General features: G+C 43.7%; 1 protein-coding gene across 1 annotated transcript in view; it reads right to left on the minus strand.

The window, feature by feature from the left end:
• Window positions 1-268: 268 nt before the first annotated feature.
• The window catches only part of Cpvl (carboxypeptidase vitellogenic like), a 104,349-nt gene continuing 87,845 nt past the window's right edge, over window positions 269-16,772 (minus strand). The window contains exon 13 of the mRNA XM_005076812.3: window positions 269-503. Within this exon, the coding sequence (XP_005076869.1) occupies window positions 393-503 (111 nt within the window). The 3' untranslated portion in view covers window positions 269-392. The remainder of the gene's footprint in view (window positions 504-16,772) is intronic.

The following is a 16,772-nucleotide window of genomic DNA, read 5'->3' on the forward strand; positions in this document are numbered from 1 at the left end:
TTCCTTCCCTTAGTTGTTTCTGGATGCCAGGTAGCTTGGTCAGAGCAATGGAAAAGTCACTAGTATAGATGTGTTGTGAGATAAACTGTTTCATTATTTACAGAACCAGATGTTGTTATGAGTCTATTAATTTATGGAACTTTCTATCCTGCGAAGGACTGGATATTCCTTCGGAACCCATTCTTCCCAGCCCATAAACAAGTCATGTGATTCTCATTTAGGAGTAATAATGAACCATACCCTCCAATCAAAGGGTCATGCATTTCAGGTGACTTTTATTTATAAGAAATACTTTGCAAATATAAAAAGATCCATTTCTTATTTACACATGACATTCCTGGTTTTTAAAAATCTTTTGTGATTAAAACTTGTAAGTGTTTAAGGAAAGTAGCTTATGAATTATAAGGTTCCCATCCTCTGTCAAAGATGAATCGATTGATCATATCAAAAGTTCTCAGTGGCTGGTCATAGGGCAGAATGTGTCCTCCACCTCGGATAATTACCTTGATGAACAAAGACAAAAGAACACAGAGAAATACATATTACCCACACATGGAAAATATGAACTCAGATTAAACATACAATGTGTACACATATATATATGATTAAGAATGGGATCCTGATGTAGCTGAATAGATTTTACACCTTGAATGTAACTTCTCTTTCTCACTTCGGGGTGACTGTCTGCTCCTGAGCCCCTACTTGGGAGGAAATGTTGTACTAGGTTTTGCCTAGTTAAGACTCAGAGGCAAAAAGGTATCCAAGTCTAGGTCAAGTTGCAACTTGTCTTTTAATTAGCCAGCCCAATCAGTTCTTATACCGGGAGGTTTTCCCCACTTAGTTTTTAACAGTAATAATAATTGACTAATTAATTAAAATAAACAGAAATTCTTGATGCCTGAAATAAAAGATTATTTTAACCACTCACAGAATTAGAATATTCTTATTTTTCTGATACCATGTTATAAAAAAGTTCAAGTACACAGGATATTTTCAAAAAGACTCCTGCCCTCACATCTCGTGTCTCCCTCACAGGGACAGCTGCTATCTTTGCTCTTTCTCACGCCCGACTCTATCTACTAGACTGTTCGTTCAGTAGTTCACTGGGTCTTTTTTCAAAATACAATGGGGACAGTCATGTAATTCTCCCAAAGTCCTCAACATAAGATCATTAAGTGTGTGTTTAAACAATCAGACTCTGGGCCCTTTCCCTGTTTGTTGTCCCTGAAAAGTAGGTTGTGTGTTTTCTTCTGACCCCAACTCATAGCTGGGGATAAAACTGTCGGGGCTTTCACAGATGAGGAAGATGAGGAGCACTAATTTCCAAGGAAACATCCGACCTCCTCTCACTTCATTTGCACTCAGTTAACTTTAAAATAATAATCACTCCTTTTGGAGTATATGCAGCTGGGCATTGCATTCTTAGTTTGCACAAGTCTGTTCGTGTTGCCACGCTCATGGGCTAAGGTAACAGCAGAAGATGTTTTATAGCCACTTGGAGGCCACTTTGCTGAAATGCTTTTCGCTGGTGCCAAGTCATCTGGTGGATGATTCAAGTGAAATGACAAAGCTTGGCATCTCCAACTTTATATCATGTCTGCACTCAATCTTTGAGTCAAACCCTGTCCAGCTCTGCCTCTAGACATCCTGATCACTTGAATGTTTGGTTCAGTACTGCGCCCTATATGGTTAGATTGCTGAGGCCCATTGGAGTAGGTAGGTGTCTCTTCTCTTGCTTTCCCAGCAACACAACCCAGAGAGAATACTTTCTCTTAAGTTCATTGTGAGTTGTGTGAAGACTTACTGCATATGGAGTACTTAGCACAGGAGCCTGAATACATGATAAATGTTAGTCATGCAGAGGTCTTGGGTTCACTCTCAAGTGCCACAAAGTAAATAAATATTTATTTGCCATTAACAGCATTTGTTCAATAATGATCTGTATCGAAACCCTAGGATTGGTATTGGAGAGATGGCTCAGTAGTTACATGGGCAGGTTGTACAGTTATGAAGGATGGAGTGAAGAGCCTAGCACAAACATAACAAGCCGGGCCACAGAGTGGAAGAGCAGGACATGTATCCCTTCTTATGACCACTTCATGTGCTCCTACACATACACACACACACACACACACACACAAATAGTGTGTTAATTTTAAAGACTCCCAGAGTCAAATGTCTTCTTACTCTGCAACACTCAGTGTCTTGACAGTCATATCAACGATCTTGGTTTCAAAGGTTCGTTTAAGGAATGGTTTCCTCACTTGTACATACAAATATTTGGGTTTTCCCATTCTGAGAGTCCACGGAGGGTCTGGTGAATCTGTGTGGCTAGCAATTCCTAAGTGTGGCTGGTGCTGCCCATCCAAAAACTACCTGCTGCAATGCTTTTCAGTACGTTCTCCCCTCTGCAGCAAAGCAGGGGATTTTCTTATCGACACCGAGATAATACAAGTGCAGTACAATTCCTCTTCCTCCTGGTCATCTGTTCTCCTCATATCTGTGCACATATCCTTGAGCCTGGCTGGACACCTTCCACATCCTTGATCATTCAGTGATGATGAGCACAAGGGATTTGGGCATAATGATTTTGTATCTCACCTTGGTCCACTTGTGAGCTACCATATATAAAGGGCCACTGACATGGGACACAGTGTCCTTAACACTGGAAAGAAAGCTTCTATAGGCACATGATTGCTTCACGTGGCTTCAAGTATCTAAGCTGATCCACATACAGAGTTTGTTGACATCAAAAATAAATTTATGAGCGCTGAAAAAAAACACATTCAGTTTTTTTATAGCTAAGTCTCACGACTCACAAATCAAGGATGCAAGCCACTCAGCAGCTTTCAGAGGTGTGTGACAAAAATGTGGCAGGGTTGTGATTACATATGTAAATGTGAGAAGATTTAATCTCAAGGCTCCCCAGATGGAAATAGCCTCATCCCCAGAAATGATGTATTTTGGGAGCTTCTAAGCTCATGTGTTCCAGATGTTCCGGGGGGTCATAAGTGTGCCATGAATTTTAAAAGGATGCAAACATTTAAAGCTTCATTTCAATTTAGTTTTTAGTAAGTGATTTGATTATCCCTGGATCTAGAGGTGTGGATCTAGCAGGAGAGGCTTTCTGTGGATGCACAGATCAAGATTCATGGGACTAGTCTCAAAATAGGTTAATGTAACTTTATTTGGGGAGAATGCACCTACACAAGAAGCGGGTGACAGCGCAAGTTCCAGCTCCAAGGATTCACCCAGGCTGCCCTCTGTGACTCAACTAGAAGCAAGAGAGCACCACCTATCTGGATCCCAGATCTAAAACCCACCCTCAGTCACGGGTGGGCCGCGCCTGTGACCACGCCCAAACGGGCGTGGCCAGAGCTACAGGTACTGGCTGGGTGGATACCTCACTACAGCTTCCCAGTTGGGGCTTCTTTGGCTGCCAGAACACAGAGAAGCTCGCAATGGCCTTATGATGCCGGTAAGTCAGGGTGGAGTTCTCAGGGGTCTTTGGACTGACAACGTTAGGTGGGGAGCGGTGCAAGGATGCAGGAATACCCTGCCAGGGAGAAATCTGCTCCTGCAGGTGCAGGAAACAGCAGGCATGCACAACTTCTACTACTAAGTAGTAGAGTGAGGCTGAGGAGAGCTGAATCGCCAAGCAAGTGCAGGATACATGTCTGTTGGAAGGTATTGGATGAACAGATTGGATTTGGGGTTTCTTTTTAATTGCAGTAAAATACACTCAGCATACAATTATATCACATTTTGAGGTGTACAGCACCGTCACACTTAGTGCCTCCTCTATCATCAGTAGGTAGTTGTGAATTATTTTTATTGTTCCCATGGAAACCATAGCTGATGCTCTACTTGCCCAGTCCTCATTCCTCCATGGTCTCTGGAAACTTAAGCCACTGCAGGTCTCTGTGGATCTGCCTATCCTGTGCAGAACCCAGAGAGCTATAAGCTGGGAAAGTCATGCTCAGATTTCTACTATTAAAATGACCTAATATCTAATGAGGAGTGCTGTGGCATAATCCTTCTGTACACTGTGAAGATGTGTTGCTCTCATTGTTAACAAAGAGCTGGCTGGCCAGTAGCTAAGCAGGTAGGGTGTAGGTGGGACTTTCAGACAAAGAGAGCACAAGGAGGAAGTGGGTGGAATCTCCAGCGAGCCACAAAGGAAGCAGGAGATGAACACGGTAGAGCACAGATAAGAAATGCAGGTTAATTTAAGGTTTAAGAGCTAGTTAGTAACACGCCTAAGCTATCAGCTGAGCACTTACAATGAATAATAAGTCTCTGTGTGGTTATTTGGGAGCTGGCTGGTGGGACGGAGCTGACTGGTGGGGTAGAAAACTTCACCTGCAGAGAAGGCTTCAGAGGGGAATGATGCCAGGGTAAAGAGTGGAGGACCATCAGCCTAGATGAAGGGTGGTATAGGTTCAAAGAGAAGAGTGGGACTTGGAAGGAGGTGGCGGTGCCCGAGCTGAACCAATGAAATCAGCTGTTGACCACATACAAAGGCAACTGACAATTGTCCTTCACTCCTGCCTCCACTTCAGACTCTGACCTGAGCAGATTTGCAAGGATGGTACTGTTATCCAGGACAATGAAAAAGAGACCCATGGGAGATACAAGAGGTAGGAGGAGTCGGAGGAACCCGATGTCCATGACAAACAGATGCACATGAGACACGTACTTGTTATGCTTTCAGATTTAAACTTAAGCTCCTTTACTACTTCATTATACATCCTTCTAGTTTTCAGATAGTAACTACAGGTCAAACTAAGATGAACATATCCTCAGGAAAAGGCACATTGAAAAGGAAACGTAACTGAAAACAAGGGTTGAAAACCAGTCCTAGATTGTCAGGTGTCTACCTCTGACTGTGAATGAGGCAAGGACTGTCCAGGAAAACCAGAGCCAAGGTCATGGCAGGAACGATTCAGCAACACACAGAAAGAGCCACTCAAGGGACTTCCCATCATAAACCCCAGATTAGCAATGATTGTTTTACAAGAGGTGAAGGGTGGCTTCCAGGTGCCTTAGTGGATTCAAATGTAGTGTCACAGTATCATGTGGTCCTGGAGAAATCATCTGTGTCTTTGGTGTGGGTGTTGTCTGTTTTGGGTCTAGGAGAAAGCTGACCTTATAGTCTTAGGGGTGTGAGGAAAAGAAAAACCCAGTGAAAACTTCCAAAGGGGAAAAATGGAAACTTGGCACTGGGAAACAGCAGATTTTCTGTTAGATCCATGAGCACCTGCAGAGGGAGAAGGAGCCAGAGGTGGGACAGCCTCAGGAACCCCAGCAGCCCACTCTACTGAAATCCTCTCACCACCTAAATAATGGAGGTCATGACACCCTCTTTTAGCCTTAAAAAGATTTTTACCCATTGTTAACTAAAAGTGAGAATTTAACAAATGGCATCAGTAGTTCATACGTAGTAGAAATAAAATATATTAAAAACAGAAGTTTATGTTTCTAGGTTAGTCAACAACATCCAGACTGAAGCATGGTGTGTAGTAGTGTAGTGTTACAACAGAAAGACCGGGTGCCTCCAAAGCATCAGTTTGTTCTTGGCTGGACTTCTAGAACAAAGCCTAAAGGACAGGGCAAAGGAAATAGAAATGCTTATGAATACTCATTGATATGTGTCCAAACTTGATAAAAGCTACCTGTCCTCAGTTTCGGGAGGCTTGAGTGCTGACTGCTCCTTCAGAGGACCAAGGCTTGGTTCCCAGTAGCTACAGAGCAGTATACAACCACGTGTGACTCCAGTTCCAGGGGAGCTCATTCCCCAAGCTGACACCCTCAGGCACACACATGGCACATACACATTCACTCAAGCATGCACACATACATAAAATAAAATAAAGCATATTTAAACAGCTTTCACAGGAAAAGAAGGAGGAGAGTAAATTATAGAAATGATGAAAACTGCAAGTTGATGAGAACATGTCTTCAAAGCTCTGAGGGAATGGCCAGTCCAGCACCTCTCTACACACGGAGACCTCACTGAGACATTGTCAAGGCAATGAGAGACTGAAAAAAGTACTTCAGCCAACAGAAAGTCTAAAGATTGTTCATCAAACAGAAGGAAAATGATCCCTAAAACAATGAGCAAAAATAATGAATTATTTTGCCACAACAATGGCAAAAACAGTCGCTTGCATGAAGGCAGTGTAAAGTGAGTGGAAACAGTTAAAGTTATCTTGTGCACTTGGAAAGTTGCAAATATACTAGGTCACATATATTTCTTTTTTAATTTATTTTTCGTTTTATATGCCAACTCCAGATTTCCCCCTCTCTCCCCTTCTCCTGCCACCCCACCTCCCCCCTTCCTACTCCCATCCACTCCTCAGAGAGGGTAAGGCCTTCCTTAAAGAGTCAATGAAGTTTGGCATACCAAGACGAGGCAGGACCAAGCCCCCGCCCCTGTATCAAGGCTGAGCATGGTGTCCCACCATAGGGAGTGGGCTGAAAGCCAGTTTCATGCCCCTGGAATAGGTCCTGGTGCCACTGCTAGCACCCATCAACAGATCAAGTCACATAATATTCTCCCACATTCAGAGGGTCTAGCTCAGTCCCATGAAGGTTCTCCAAAGTCAGATCGTATTCTGTGAGCTCCCACTAGCTCAGGTCAGCTGTCTCTGTGGTTTTCTCCATCATGCTCTTGACTCCCCCTATTCATATGATCCCTCCTCCCTTTCTTGAACTGAACTCCAGAAGCTCAGCTCAATGCTTGGCAGTGGGTCATTGTGCCTGTTTCCATCAGTTACTGGATGTAGGTTCTATGATGACAAATTAGGGTAGTCACTAATCTGATGAAAGGGGAAGGCCAGTTCAGACACCCTCTCCACTATTGCTAGGAGTCTTAGCTGGGGTCATCCTTGTGGATGCCTGGGAATTTCCCTAGCACCAGGTTTCTCCCTAACCCCATAATGGCTCCCTCTATCAAGATATCTCTTTCATTGCTCTCCCCTCCGCCCCTCCCCCAACTTGGTCTTCTTGGTCTTTCATCAAGATCCCATCCCAGATCCTCTCCCTTCTTCCCCCCTCCCAGTTTACCCAGGAGATATTGACTATTTTCCCTCCATGGGACCCTACATGTATGTCCCTCTTAGGGTTCCCCTTGTTACCCAGTTTCTCTGGGGTTGTGGATTGGAGCCTGATTATCCTTTGCTTTACATATAATATCCACTTGTGAGTGAGTACATACCGTATTTGTCTTTCTGGGGCTGGGTTACCTCACTCAAGATGTTTTTTTTTCCTAGTTCCATCCATTTGCCTGCAAATTTCATGATGTCATTGTTTTTTACTGATGAGTAACACTCCATTGTGTAAATGTACCATATTTTCTTTATCCATTCTTTGGTTGAGGGGCATCTAGGTTGTTTCTAGGTTCTGGCTATTACAAATAATGTTGCTATGAACATAGTTGAGCAAATGTCCTTGTTGTTTGATTGTGCATGCTTTGGGTATATGCCCAAGAGGGGTATTGCTGGGTCTTGATGTAGATTGATTCCCAGCTTTCTGAGAAACTGCCATATTGTTTTCCAAAGTGACTGTACATGTTTGCACACCCACCAGCAATGGAGGGGTGTTCTCCTTACTTGATATCTTCTTGAACATGCACTGTCCTTAGTGGTTTTGATCTTAGCCATTCTGACAGGAATAAGATGGCATCTCCGAGTTATTTTAATTGCATTTCCCTGATGGCAAAGGATGTTGAGCCAAACCCTGTCACTGCTCTACACACAAATGACAAGCAGGCAAGACCTTACTCGCCTTAGCAGAATAGCAAGAACCTCTTCTGGCTTTTCCCCTTTTAGGAACTCACTTTACAACACAGTGTTTGGTGCAATTAAGAAGTAATTGAAACGTCTCTCCTTGTTAGGCCTTTCTGAATCCAGTTTCTGTATTTGATACCCACAGGAGAGAAGAAAGAAAAAGTCAGCTCATTGTTGACCACTAGCCGGTATCTCACTTCAGGATCTGCATCTGTTGTTTCTCTTGTGTGAGGATTGGGGTAGAGAGAGGGCAGAGGCTAAGCAGTCAGTGGCCTCTAGCAGTGGGGATGGCTCACAGTATCCTGGATATCATGTAACATGAGCCAGCCAAACTACCCAGGCTCTACATCATGCAAAAAGCTAGACAGGGGTGATGCTTGCAGGGCTGTCTAGGCCTTTCCAACCGAACCAGAAGAGCCAGTTAGACACTTTGTCACTCAGCTCCAGACTCAGTGACGTAAGTCAGTAATGTGAAATGAGCTGAGTTGGAAGTCATACCACAGACTCTGGCAAACAGTACAAATGAAAACCTTTGACATATGCTCAGACAATGTTTTCTTTTTACATTTTTTTCTTTCCCAGACAAACAGGGAACAGGCTGACAGGATTCCTCTTTTTCGAGGTAAATTCAAGTGCCACAGCTTGGAAATGAAGTAGTCTACAAATATCCAGGTTCAAGGATAGGTCCCTGGTCCTCAGTACTACTGGAAAATGGGAAAGCCTTTAAGAGGTCTGCATGGGAGCAAAGGTCACTGGAGCTGTTGCCTTCAAAGGGATATTGGACTTTGGCTTCCTTCCTGTCTTTTTGCTTCCTGGTCACCATGAGGTAAGCAACTTTGCTTCACCATACACTCTTGCCATGATGTGTTACTTTACCACAGGCCAGAAGGTGACCAAGCAGCTGATCCTGTTCAGGGACCACTGGCAATGTGACCAAAATGATCTGATTCAGTGGTTAAGAGCATTCACTGGCTGCTCTTCCAGAGGACCCAGGGTCAATGCCCAGCACCCACACGGTGGCTCACAACTGTCTGCAAATCCAGTTCCAGGGGACCTGACACCCTCACAAAGACACACATGCAAGTAAAACACCAACGCACATAAAAATGAATTAAGTCTTAAAAAATGGCCTTTGTTCCTTTGTCAGCTCTTTCACAGTGATGTTTGTTCCAGTGATAGAAGGCCTCTGCCATACTAAGAAATAGTCATTGAAACTTAAATTATAAGGCCCCAAACCTTGCCTCTGGAAATCAGACGGGCTAGATTTCAAATATTTGCAGAAAGATGAGAAGGCCTGCTGCCTGCCTGCCCATGCCTGCCCATGCTCTCTGGTATAACTGGCATTAAGGAGCTTCTACCCTAGCCACCATGTCCTGGCTCCCTGCATCTGCATCAGAGGACTCAGTGTACTCCAAAGCTGGGCTGTTAGGGACAGGGTGTTTTGATTTAGCTTTGTTATTAGGCTACAGGAATCAAAGAACCCACAATGCTTCCTGGGTCCCAGGGATTTGGAATAGAGAGCATGTCAAAGTCAAAATTTTCCCGATGACATTCCCTGAAATAAAACATTTGGTTACTGAGCCCCAAACTGTAGGACGACGGATGTAGTTTCTTGGTCCAGCTGACAGCATGGCAGTCACTTCTAACACAACTTCCTGTCTTTCCACCAGGGGCCAGGCCTGCCTCCCTCTTCCCCCACTCTCTCCCTCGTTTGGTTGCTTTCTGACTCTGTTTAGCATCTCCATAGTGATTTTCGTGACTGTCACTTATGCTTGGAATCTAAACAACAAGAAGTTCCTGTTTAAAAAACAGGTCCAATTTTTCTTGTTACTGAAATACCATTAATTTTTAAAACCCATTCTCCATGGGTAGATAATTCCTTAAATGTTAGATTTCTTAGTATTTATTCACTTACCATTTAATAAAATGGTTCTCTTTCAAATTTCAATAGACCATTAAAAACCACTCGACAGTTAAGAGAAAATTATGCATTGTTGTCTAGCTGTATTACATCAATAAGTAGATCTTTTGCTAGTCAATGTATATTTTAATCATACAATAAATTAGTTCCCAGAGTATTAATTAACTACAATTTGGATGGCTTAATTTAGAAACATTCTTTTTACTCTAAGCAGTCCTCCCTAATGCAATAGAACCATGTGAGTTAAGAAGCCTGCTGGCAAATATTTAGAGTCAAATTGGGTGTGGCCATTGTTTATTGTTTCCTTTGTTTTCAGGAAGCAAACTGTGTGGATTTTTTTTAAGCAAGGAAACCAAACAAATATTAAGAATCCAGTCTTTGAAAGTAGACTATGCTGTCCTCAGCCTCAGAATAATGGAGCCTGTGAATTCTTTCATGACTTCCTGTTCCAAAATAGTTTTGGGGGCTGGTTTTGTTTGTTTGTTTGTTTTTCTTAGAGAACACAGAAAGGAAATAATCTATGGCTGAAATAATGCAGCTCTTAGTGGGAAGAGAATTGTTTGAATTCTTCATTATCTCTACATGTCTAGTCTATTGCCTAGAAGTTGCCCTGTCCTATCTAAGTGTTGAGAAGCCATCACGTTCAATGGGAAATGTTGAGGAGGGGTGATGGAGGGGGAAGGGAAATGGGGGAGGAGACGGGTCTGAGGATGAAATTGAAGTCAGTTAGATTTGATTCCATTGAACATTTACTCAGTGCCATGGGCTGTGGTAAGGGGTGTGCAAACAGAGCCATGACATATCATTTCAGCCTCAACCAGCTTGGTGTCCAACAGAAGCTGACATTCAGAATGCTTTTTCTAGTTCCACCCATTTGCCTGCAAATTTCATGTCATTGTCATATCCCCCGCCCCTCCCCCACCAATACTCCATTAGGTAAACGTAGCACATTTTCTTTATCTATTCTTCAATTGAGGGGCATCTAGATTGTTTCCAGGTTCTGGCCACTACAAATAATGCTGCTATGACCATAGCTGAGCAAATTTCCTTGTAGTATGATTGTGCATCCTATGGGTATATGCCCAAGAGTGGTATTGCTGGGTCTTGAGGTAAATTGATCCCAAATTTTCTGAGAAACTGTCATATTGTTTTCCAAAGTGGTTGTACAAGTTTGCATTCCCACCAGCAATGGAGGAGTATTCCCCTTTCTCCACATCCTTTCCAACATAGGCTGTTGAACAGTTCCTTAAATGAATTCTCTGTTTAGATCTGTACCCCATTTTTTATTGGATTATTTGGTATTTTAGTGTCTAGTATCTTGAGTTCTTTATATATCTTGGAGATCATCCCTCTGTCAGATGTAGGGTTGGTGAAGATCTTCTCCCATTCTGTAGGCTGTCATTTGGTCTTATTTATTGTGTCCTTTGCCTTACAGAAGTTTTTCAGCTTCAGAAGGCCCCATTTATTGATTGTTGCTCTCAGTATCTGAGATACTGTTGTTATAGTTAGGAAGTGGTCTCCTGTGGCACTACATTCAAGCCTACCTCCCACTCTCAAGATATATTTCCCCTAGCTACTACGGGGCTAGGGGGAAACCTGATGCTAGGGAAATTCTCAGGAATCCACAAGGATGATTTCAGCTAAGACCCCAAGCAATAGTGAAGAGGGTGTCTAAACTGGCCTTTCCCTGTAATCAGATTGGTGACAGCCCTAATTGTCATCATAGAACCTTCATCCAGTAACTGATGGAAGCCAATGCAGAGACCCACATCCAAGCACCAGGCTTAACTACCAGCTATGGGAGCCCAGTGGAAGAGAGGGAGGAGGGACTATACGAGCAAGGAGGGTCAAGATCATGATGAGGAAACCCACAGAGACAGTTGACCTGAACTCCAGGGAGCTCACGGACTCTAGACCAACAGCTGGGGAGCTTGCATGGGACTGAAACAGACCTTCTGCATGTCAGCGACAGTTTTGTAGCCTTGTCTGTTTGTGGGATCCCTGGCAGAGGCCAGGATCTATCCCTAGTGCATAATCTGACTTTCTGAAGCCCATTCCATATGGTGGGATGCCTTGCTCAACCTTGATGCCGGGTGGGAGGGTGAGTCTTGTCTCCATTAACTGTGCCAGACTTTGTTGACTCCCCATGGGAGGCCTTACCCTTTCTGAAGAGTAAATTGGGGTGGATGGGGGGAGTTGGGGAAGATTGGGAGGAGGGGAGAGGGAAACTGTAGTTGGTGAGTAAAATGAATAAAAATATAAAATAAAAAAAAGAAAGAAATTGCCAATCGTGGTACCCAGTGTAGTACATGCAATAGGGCATGTCACAGAATATAATCAGAGTCACAAAAAACAAACAAACAAACAAACAGCTATGCTAAGGGCACAATCAAGGAAGGCTTCCTAGAGGGAGCATGGGAATTGAGTTTTAATATGCAAAGGGGCCTATTTCAGTAACCAAAGCAGCCAAGGCCTTATCAGGTAGACATAAGGGCTTTGTGGTGGGGCCTGCTAGGCTCCAGTGGGGAGTGACATTGTGTGTTGCTTTGCATTTCGGGATTCTAGCTGGGAAGAGGGTGGGGAAAGAACTGAGCCCTAACCAGGTATCTTTGCCAGGCCAAGGAGAGTTTAGGCTTCAGCCAAGGGAATCAGCTTTAAACAAGGAAACGACAGGACCAGACTCGCAGTTTAGAAAAATACTGAGACAAGGGTCAGCTGATGAGTTAGCATCAGCTAAGGAGCTCCTGGGGAAGGAAAGAAATGAACAATAGACATTAAAAAACTCAGATCCAGAATGCTCTTAACTGGCATCGTTTAGAACATCGCTACAAGGCAAAAGAGGGTTTCACTTGGGAATTTTCAGTGTGGGAAAGCCCTTATGGTTTTTTAATGCTCCCCTAAACACTGCACTGTTTTTATTGCTTTGTGTGAATGCAGTGTTATGCTTTTTAAGTAGTTCTCTGTGGTTTCTCTGATGAGCATTAGGGAATGAATCAAATCAGGCCAGTGAGAGGAGACTACAAAGCCGATGTGAGGAGAGATGCCAGCTGAGGACCAGGTGTGGGGGAGCTGACAATGAGAGCTCTCCTTAATTTTCTGCTAAGACTTACAGCACGTCAGAATCACGGCAGGGCCGACCAGCTGAATCATGTCTCCTCCCTGTCTGGACAGACAGGTGAGGAAAGTGAGAAGGATTCTGAGAGAGAAAGGCACAGCCGAAACCTGGCGGTTTGACTAGTGGTCTCTTATTACAGAGCCACTGGCTGGTGGAGGTGAGTTGAAAGATGCTGAAGGAATGTATTTCTGATTTTTTTTTTCTTGAAGTGAGCTTCAGCAGGGGGTATGTAGAAAGAAACACACAGCTGAAGAACCCTGGAAACATGGGCATGGCAGACAGTGCAGTTGGTGGGGGCCAGAAAAGTAGACAGCGGAAGGCAAGAGCAAAAGAAAACCATCCACAAATAAGATGGGAAGCCCTCCTCACCTAACCAGCCAAGTGAGTGAAAGATAACAAGAAAAGAGACACAGTGTTCAGTAACCCAACCTCTCGGATGTCAAGGACATGATCCATGGGGAAGACACGTTACCTAGTCATGTCAGCACAGGCACAGAGAGTTGTGGGCAAGAGTGAGACCAACTGTAGACACCAAGCCTCTGGAGCAGCCAGAGGGCCCGCCAGCAGCGGATGAGCAAACAATGCAGTCACATTGCGTAGTGCAAGAGACCCGCAACACTGAGCCCATCAGCACGGGTGAATCTCACCAGGATAGGCTAGCACAAAGTGACATCATCACAAGACACACTGTGAGCAGTTCCTTTATGGGAAATTAAGCAACAAAGGAACTAAATGTATATTTATAGAGTAAAGGATTATTGATTATTGATTCAAACAAGCAAAGAAAGAGAATAATGAGCACAAGACAACATTTCCTTCCAGGGGCAGTAGGGAGAGGGTAGGGCAGGGAAGGCTGAGATACTGGAATACTAGATTTCGTAAACAGGCTGACAAGGATAATGGCATTCACCTCTGGTTCGTCTCACTTTCCACAAACTACTGAGTGTGCATTCAACATTTAATTTCAAAAGGGAAAAAGGGAAACTGCCTGTTGATGTAGCCAGGCTCACAACAAGGGATCTGTGGGAGATTTAGTATGCTATCTGATGTGCTTTTCTCTTCTCCCAACATAGAGGTGATGAGGTCAGGGCCTCTGTCTTGACACAGCAGGTGGGAAGGACACAGAGAAGCCACAGAACTGAAACAAAGGCTGAAGCCGGAAGTCCCCTTGGGCAGCAGCTCCAGGAAGGCAGACCTGCCAGAACCTAAGCCTTGGCATTCTGGCCGCTGTGTAAAAAAATAAATCTTAGGAACAAAAATAAATACTGAGATCTCCACGCTGGACAGCCCCAGCCCAGGAAGCTTGTTTCTTATTTTGAAGCTTGCTGCAGCTAAGCGCCTACATTTCCCTTCTTTGTTTCCATGTGTTAGGGATTTGGTACAGATGAAAAGAAAATGAAGGGAGGTTTCAGACCATTGTTGAGCCAGGAGGCACTTTTAGTGCTTTGGAAATAATTCAGCGCTGGAGCCCGGTGTGCAGGTACACACCCGTAAACACCCGTAAACGCAGAACTGGTGAAGCAAAAGGAATGTAAGGTAGAGGAACGTTTGCACTATATAGTGAGTGCCTGTCTCCAAATAAATAACTAAAAGAAAAGAGAACAGAAAATAACTTATTGTTCCATTTAGACAAAATGAAAACGGCAAACATCACCTCAGCTGTCCCTACTCAAACCTGTCCCAGTGAAGCAATGCCCAGACACAGCTCTAGGTCAGCCTGATAAACATTACTGAAGTAATTTAATCATTTGAACTTTTAACACAATATCAGTGAGTGACCCCAGGAACAGGAGCAGAGCTTCCTGTCCTGTGAAAACAGATTAATGCAGGAGAGGCTGCTACAAAGAGTGGGAAAACACCGTATGTTCACCAGGTGTTGAGTAATCAGCGAGCATTAGCTCCATAATCATAGTACCTAATCTTCCTGTGAATTGTTCCTTTTCTTTTTAAAACTAAATAGTTTTAAATGCACAAGTGTATACTCAATAGTGTACATTTGAATGTACACTCAATAGTAAAAAGATTGTGTAAGGGGAAACAGATCAGAGGTGAACACCACTATCCTTGCCAGCAAGTTTAAGAAATCTAATGTGTCACAGGTGAGAAACCACATGAACAAACTAAATAACTTGCCTGGTCACACTGCTAGGGAATAGAGCAGGGACCCAACCAGGCATAGCATGGTTAGGACAGGGAGTGTTCCTCAAAAGGCTCAAGTGTTGAAGGCTTTGTCCCTGGCTGACGGATCAAATCACTGGAGAAGTGATGGATTGTCAGGCTCACATCTGAGCAAAAGATTAGAAACTTGGCACTATTGAAAGGATGGGCGAGTGGGAGGAAGCAGGTCACTGGGAGCATGCCAGTGAAGGATGTATCGCAGTCACATGCACTCTGAGTCTGTGCTCCCCAGTGCCCACGATCTGAGCAACTCTGCTCTATAGCGTATGCCCTCCCTTACCATGCTCTGCCTATCCACAGGCTCACAGTGACAGGGCCAAGTGACCAAAGACCAGAATCTGCCCCTCTCAATAGTTTCTCTCAGATATTTGTTATGAGGAACATGAATACATTGCATCTGTCCTCTTAGCCCCTCCTCTACAGTGTTACCAGAATATTCAGATTAACAGGAGAAGTAGGTAGGCTCACCAGGGTAATAATTTACTTAATAGCTTAGTTCACAACTTCTGAGCCTTGGGTCGCCAAAGCTCGGCTGTGATTTGAGTTTAGGAGAGCCTATACATTATTTCAATAATTCAAAACAGTCTAATACATGGGTCCCTAATCTCTTGTGTGTGGGTGTTATAGGCCACTCTATCTATCTGCTATAGCCATAATATTTTAAAATGGGGAGGGAGTAGACTTTAGTATGTGCAGGGAATAGATTGCAGGACCTCCCAGAGATAGCAAAATCTATGGATGCTCAACTGTCTTGATATAAAAGTGTGGGTATGGTTAATATCATCTATGCGCACACACACACACACACACACACTTCTGAACATGCTAAATCATTTTTAAATTAGTCAAAATACTGACATTTCTTATTTTTTTCATTTCTGTGACCAAATATCTAACAAGAAGAAACTTTAGGGAAGCAAGATTTATCTTGGCTCACAAGTTCATGGATGGTTAAGTCATGCCAGTAGGGCTTGCTCTCTCCCCTGGCAGTCTGAACTTGGACTAATTACATCTCCTCAGAGCAGGAAGCAGGGGGTGGATCTGGACCATAAACCCTCAAGGCAGCTAACAACCCCCTAAAAGAGCACCATCATCCGGTCAACCAGCGCCCTGCATTGTAGAGCATGCTCCTCGGAATCACAGCCTTCCCTCCAAGCTGAAACAGGAGGAAAGGGCCGACTCAGTGGCCAAAACACAGCCTCAAACACTGACGATCCTTGCCCGGCAGTACAAAAAGGAATTAACATCCAGACTGTGGAGATGCCTGCAAGATGCACAGAGAGAGAGAGCAGCAGGGGCGTGGTTTGGGGGTTGGTACCTATGTTGGTATAGGATTTCTGGTGATGCAGCTGCTTTTGAGTCATCCCTGCTCCTAGTAAATCATGCCTCACCCACATTCCTGTTAGAAACCCCAATAAAAAAATTTCTTTTATCATCAAATTGGTCATTGGCTTAATTATCACATTGGTCTGTAGTGGACTCCCTTTCTGGGGTGTGTGTGTGTGTGTGTGTGTGTGTGTGTGTGTTACATGTTCTCAGAAAAAGTCAACATGTTCAAAAAATAAACCTATGGGGGCCACTTCAAAGCCAAATTATTATAAACACCCATTACAAAGAAAAGATATATAAATAATTGCACTATATTACATTGAATAAGAATAAGAAAAATGTCTATATGTTCTATGTAGATGCAGCTATCATAACCATGTTTTGATCTGTGTTGAATTTACAGACATAGAATCCAAGGGCACAGAAACTCAATTGTACA

The sequence above is a fragment of the Mesocricetus auratus genome, unplaced genomic scaffold (genome assembly GCF_017639785.1).
Source record: "Mesocricetus auratus isolate SY011 unplaced genomic scaffold, BCM_Maur_2.0 Super-Scaffold_100676, whole genome shotgun sequence".
Taxonomy (NCBI): Eukaryota; Metazoa; Chordata; class Mammalia; order Rodentia; family Cricetidae; genus Mesocricetus; species Mesocricetus auratus.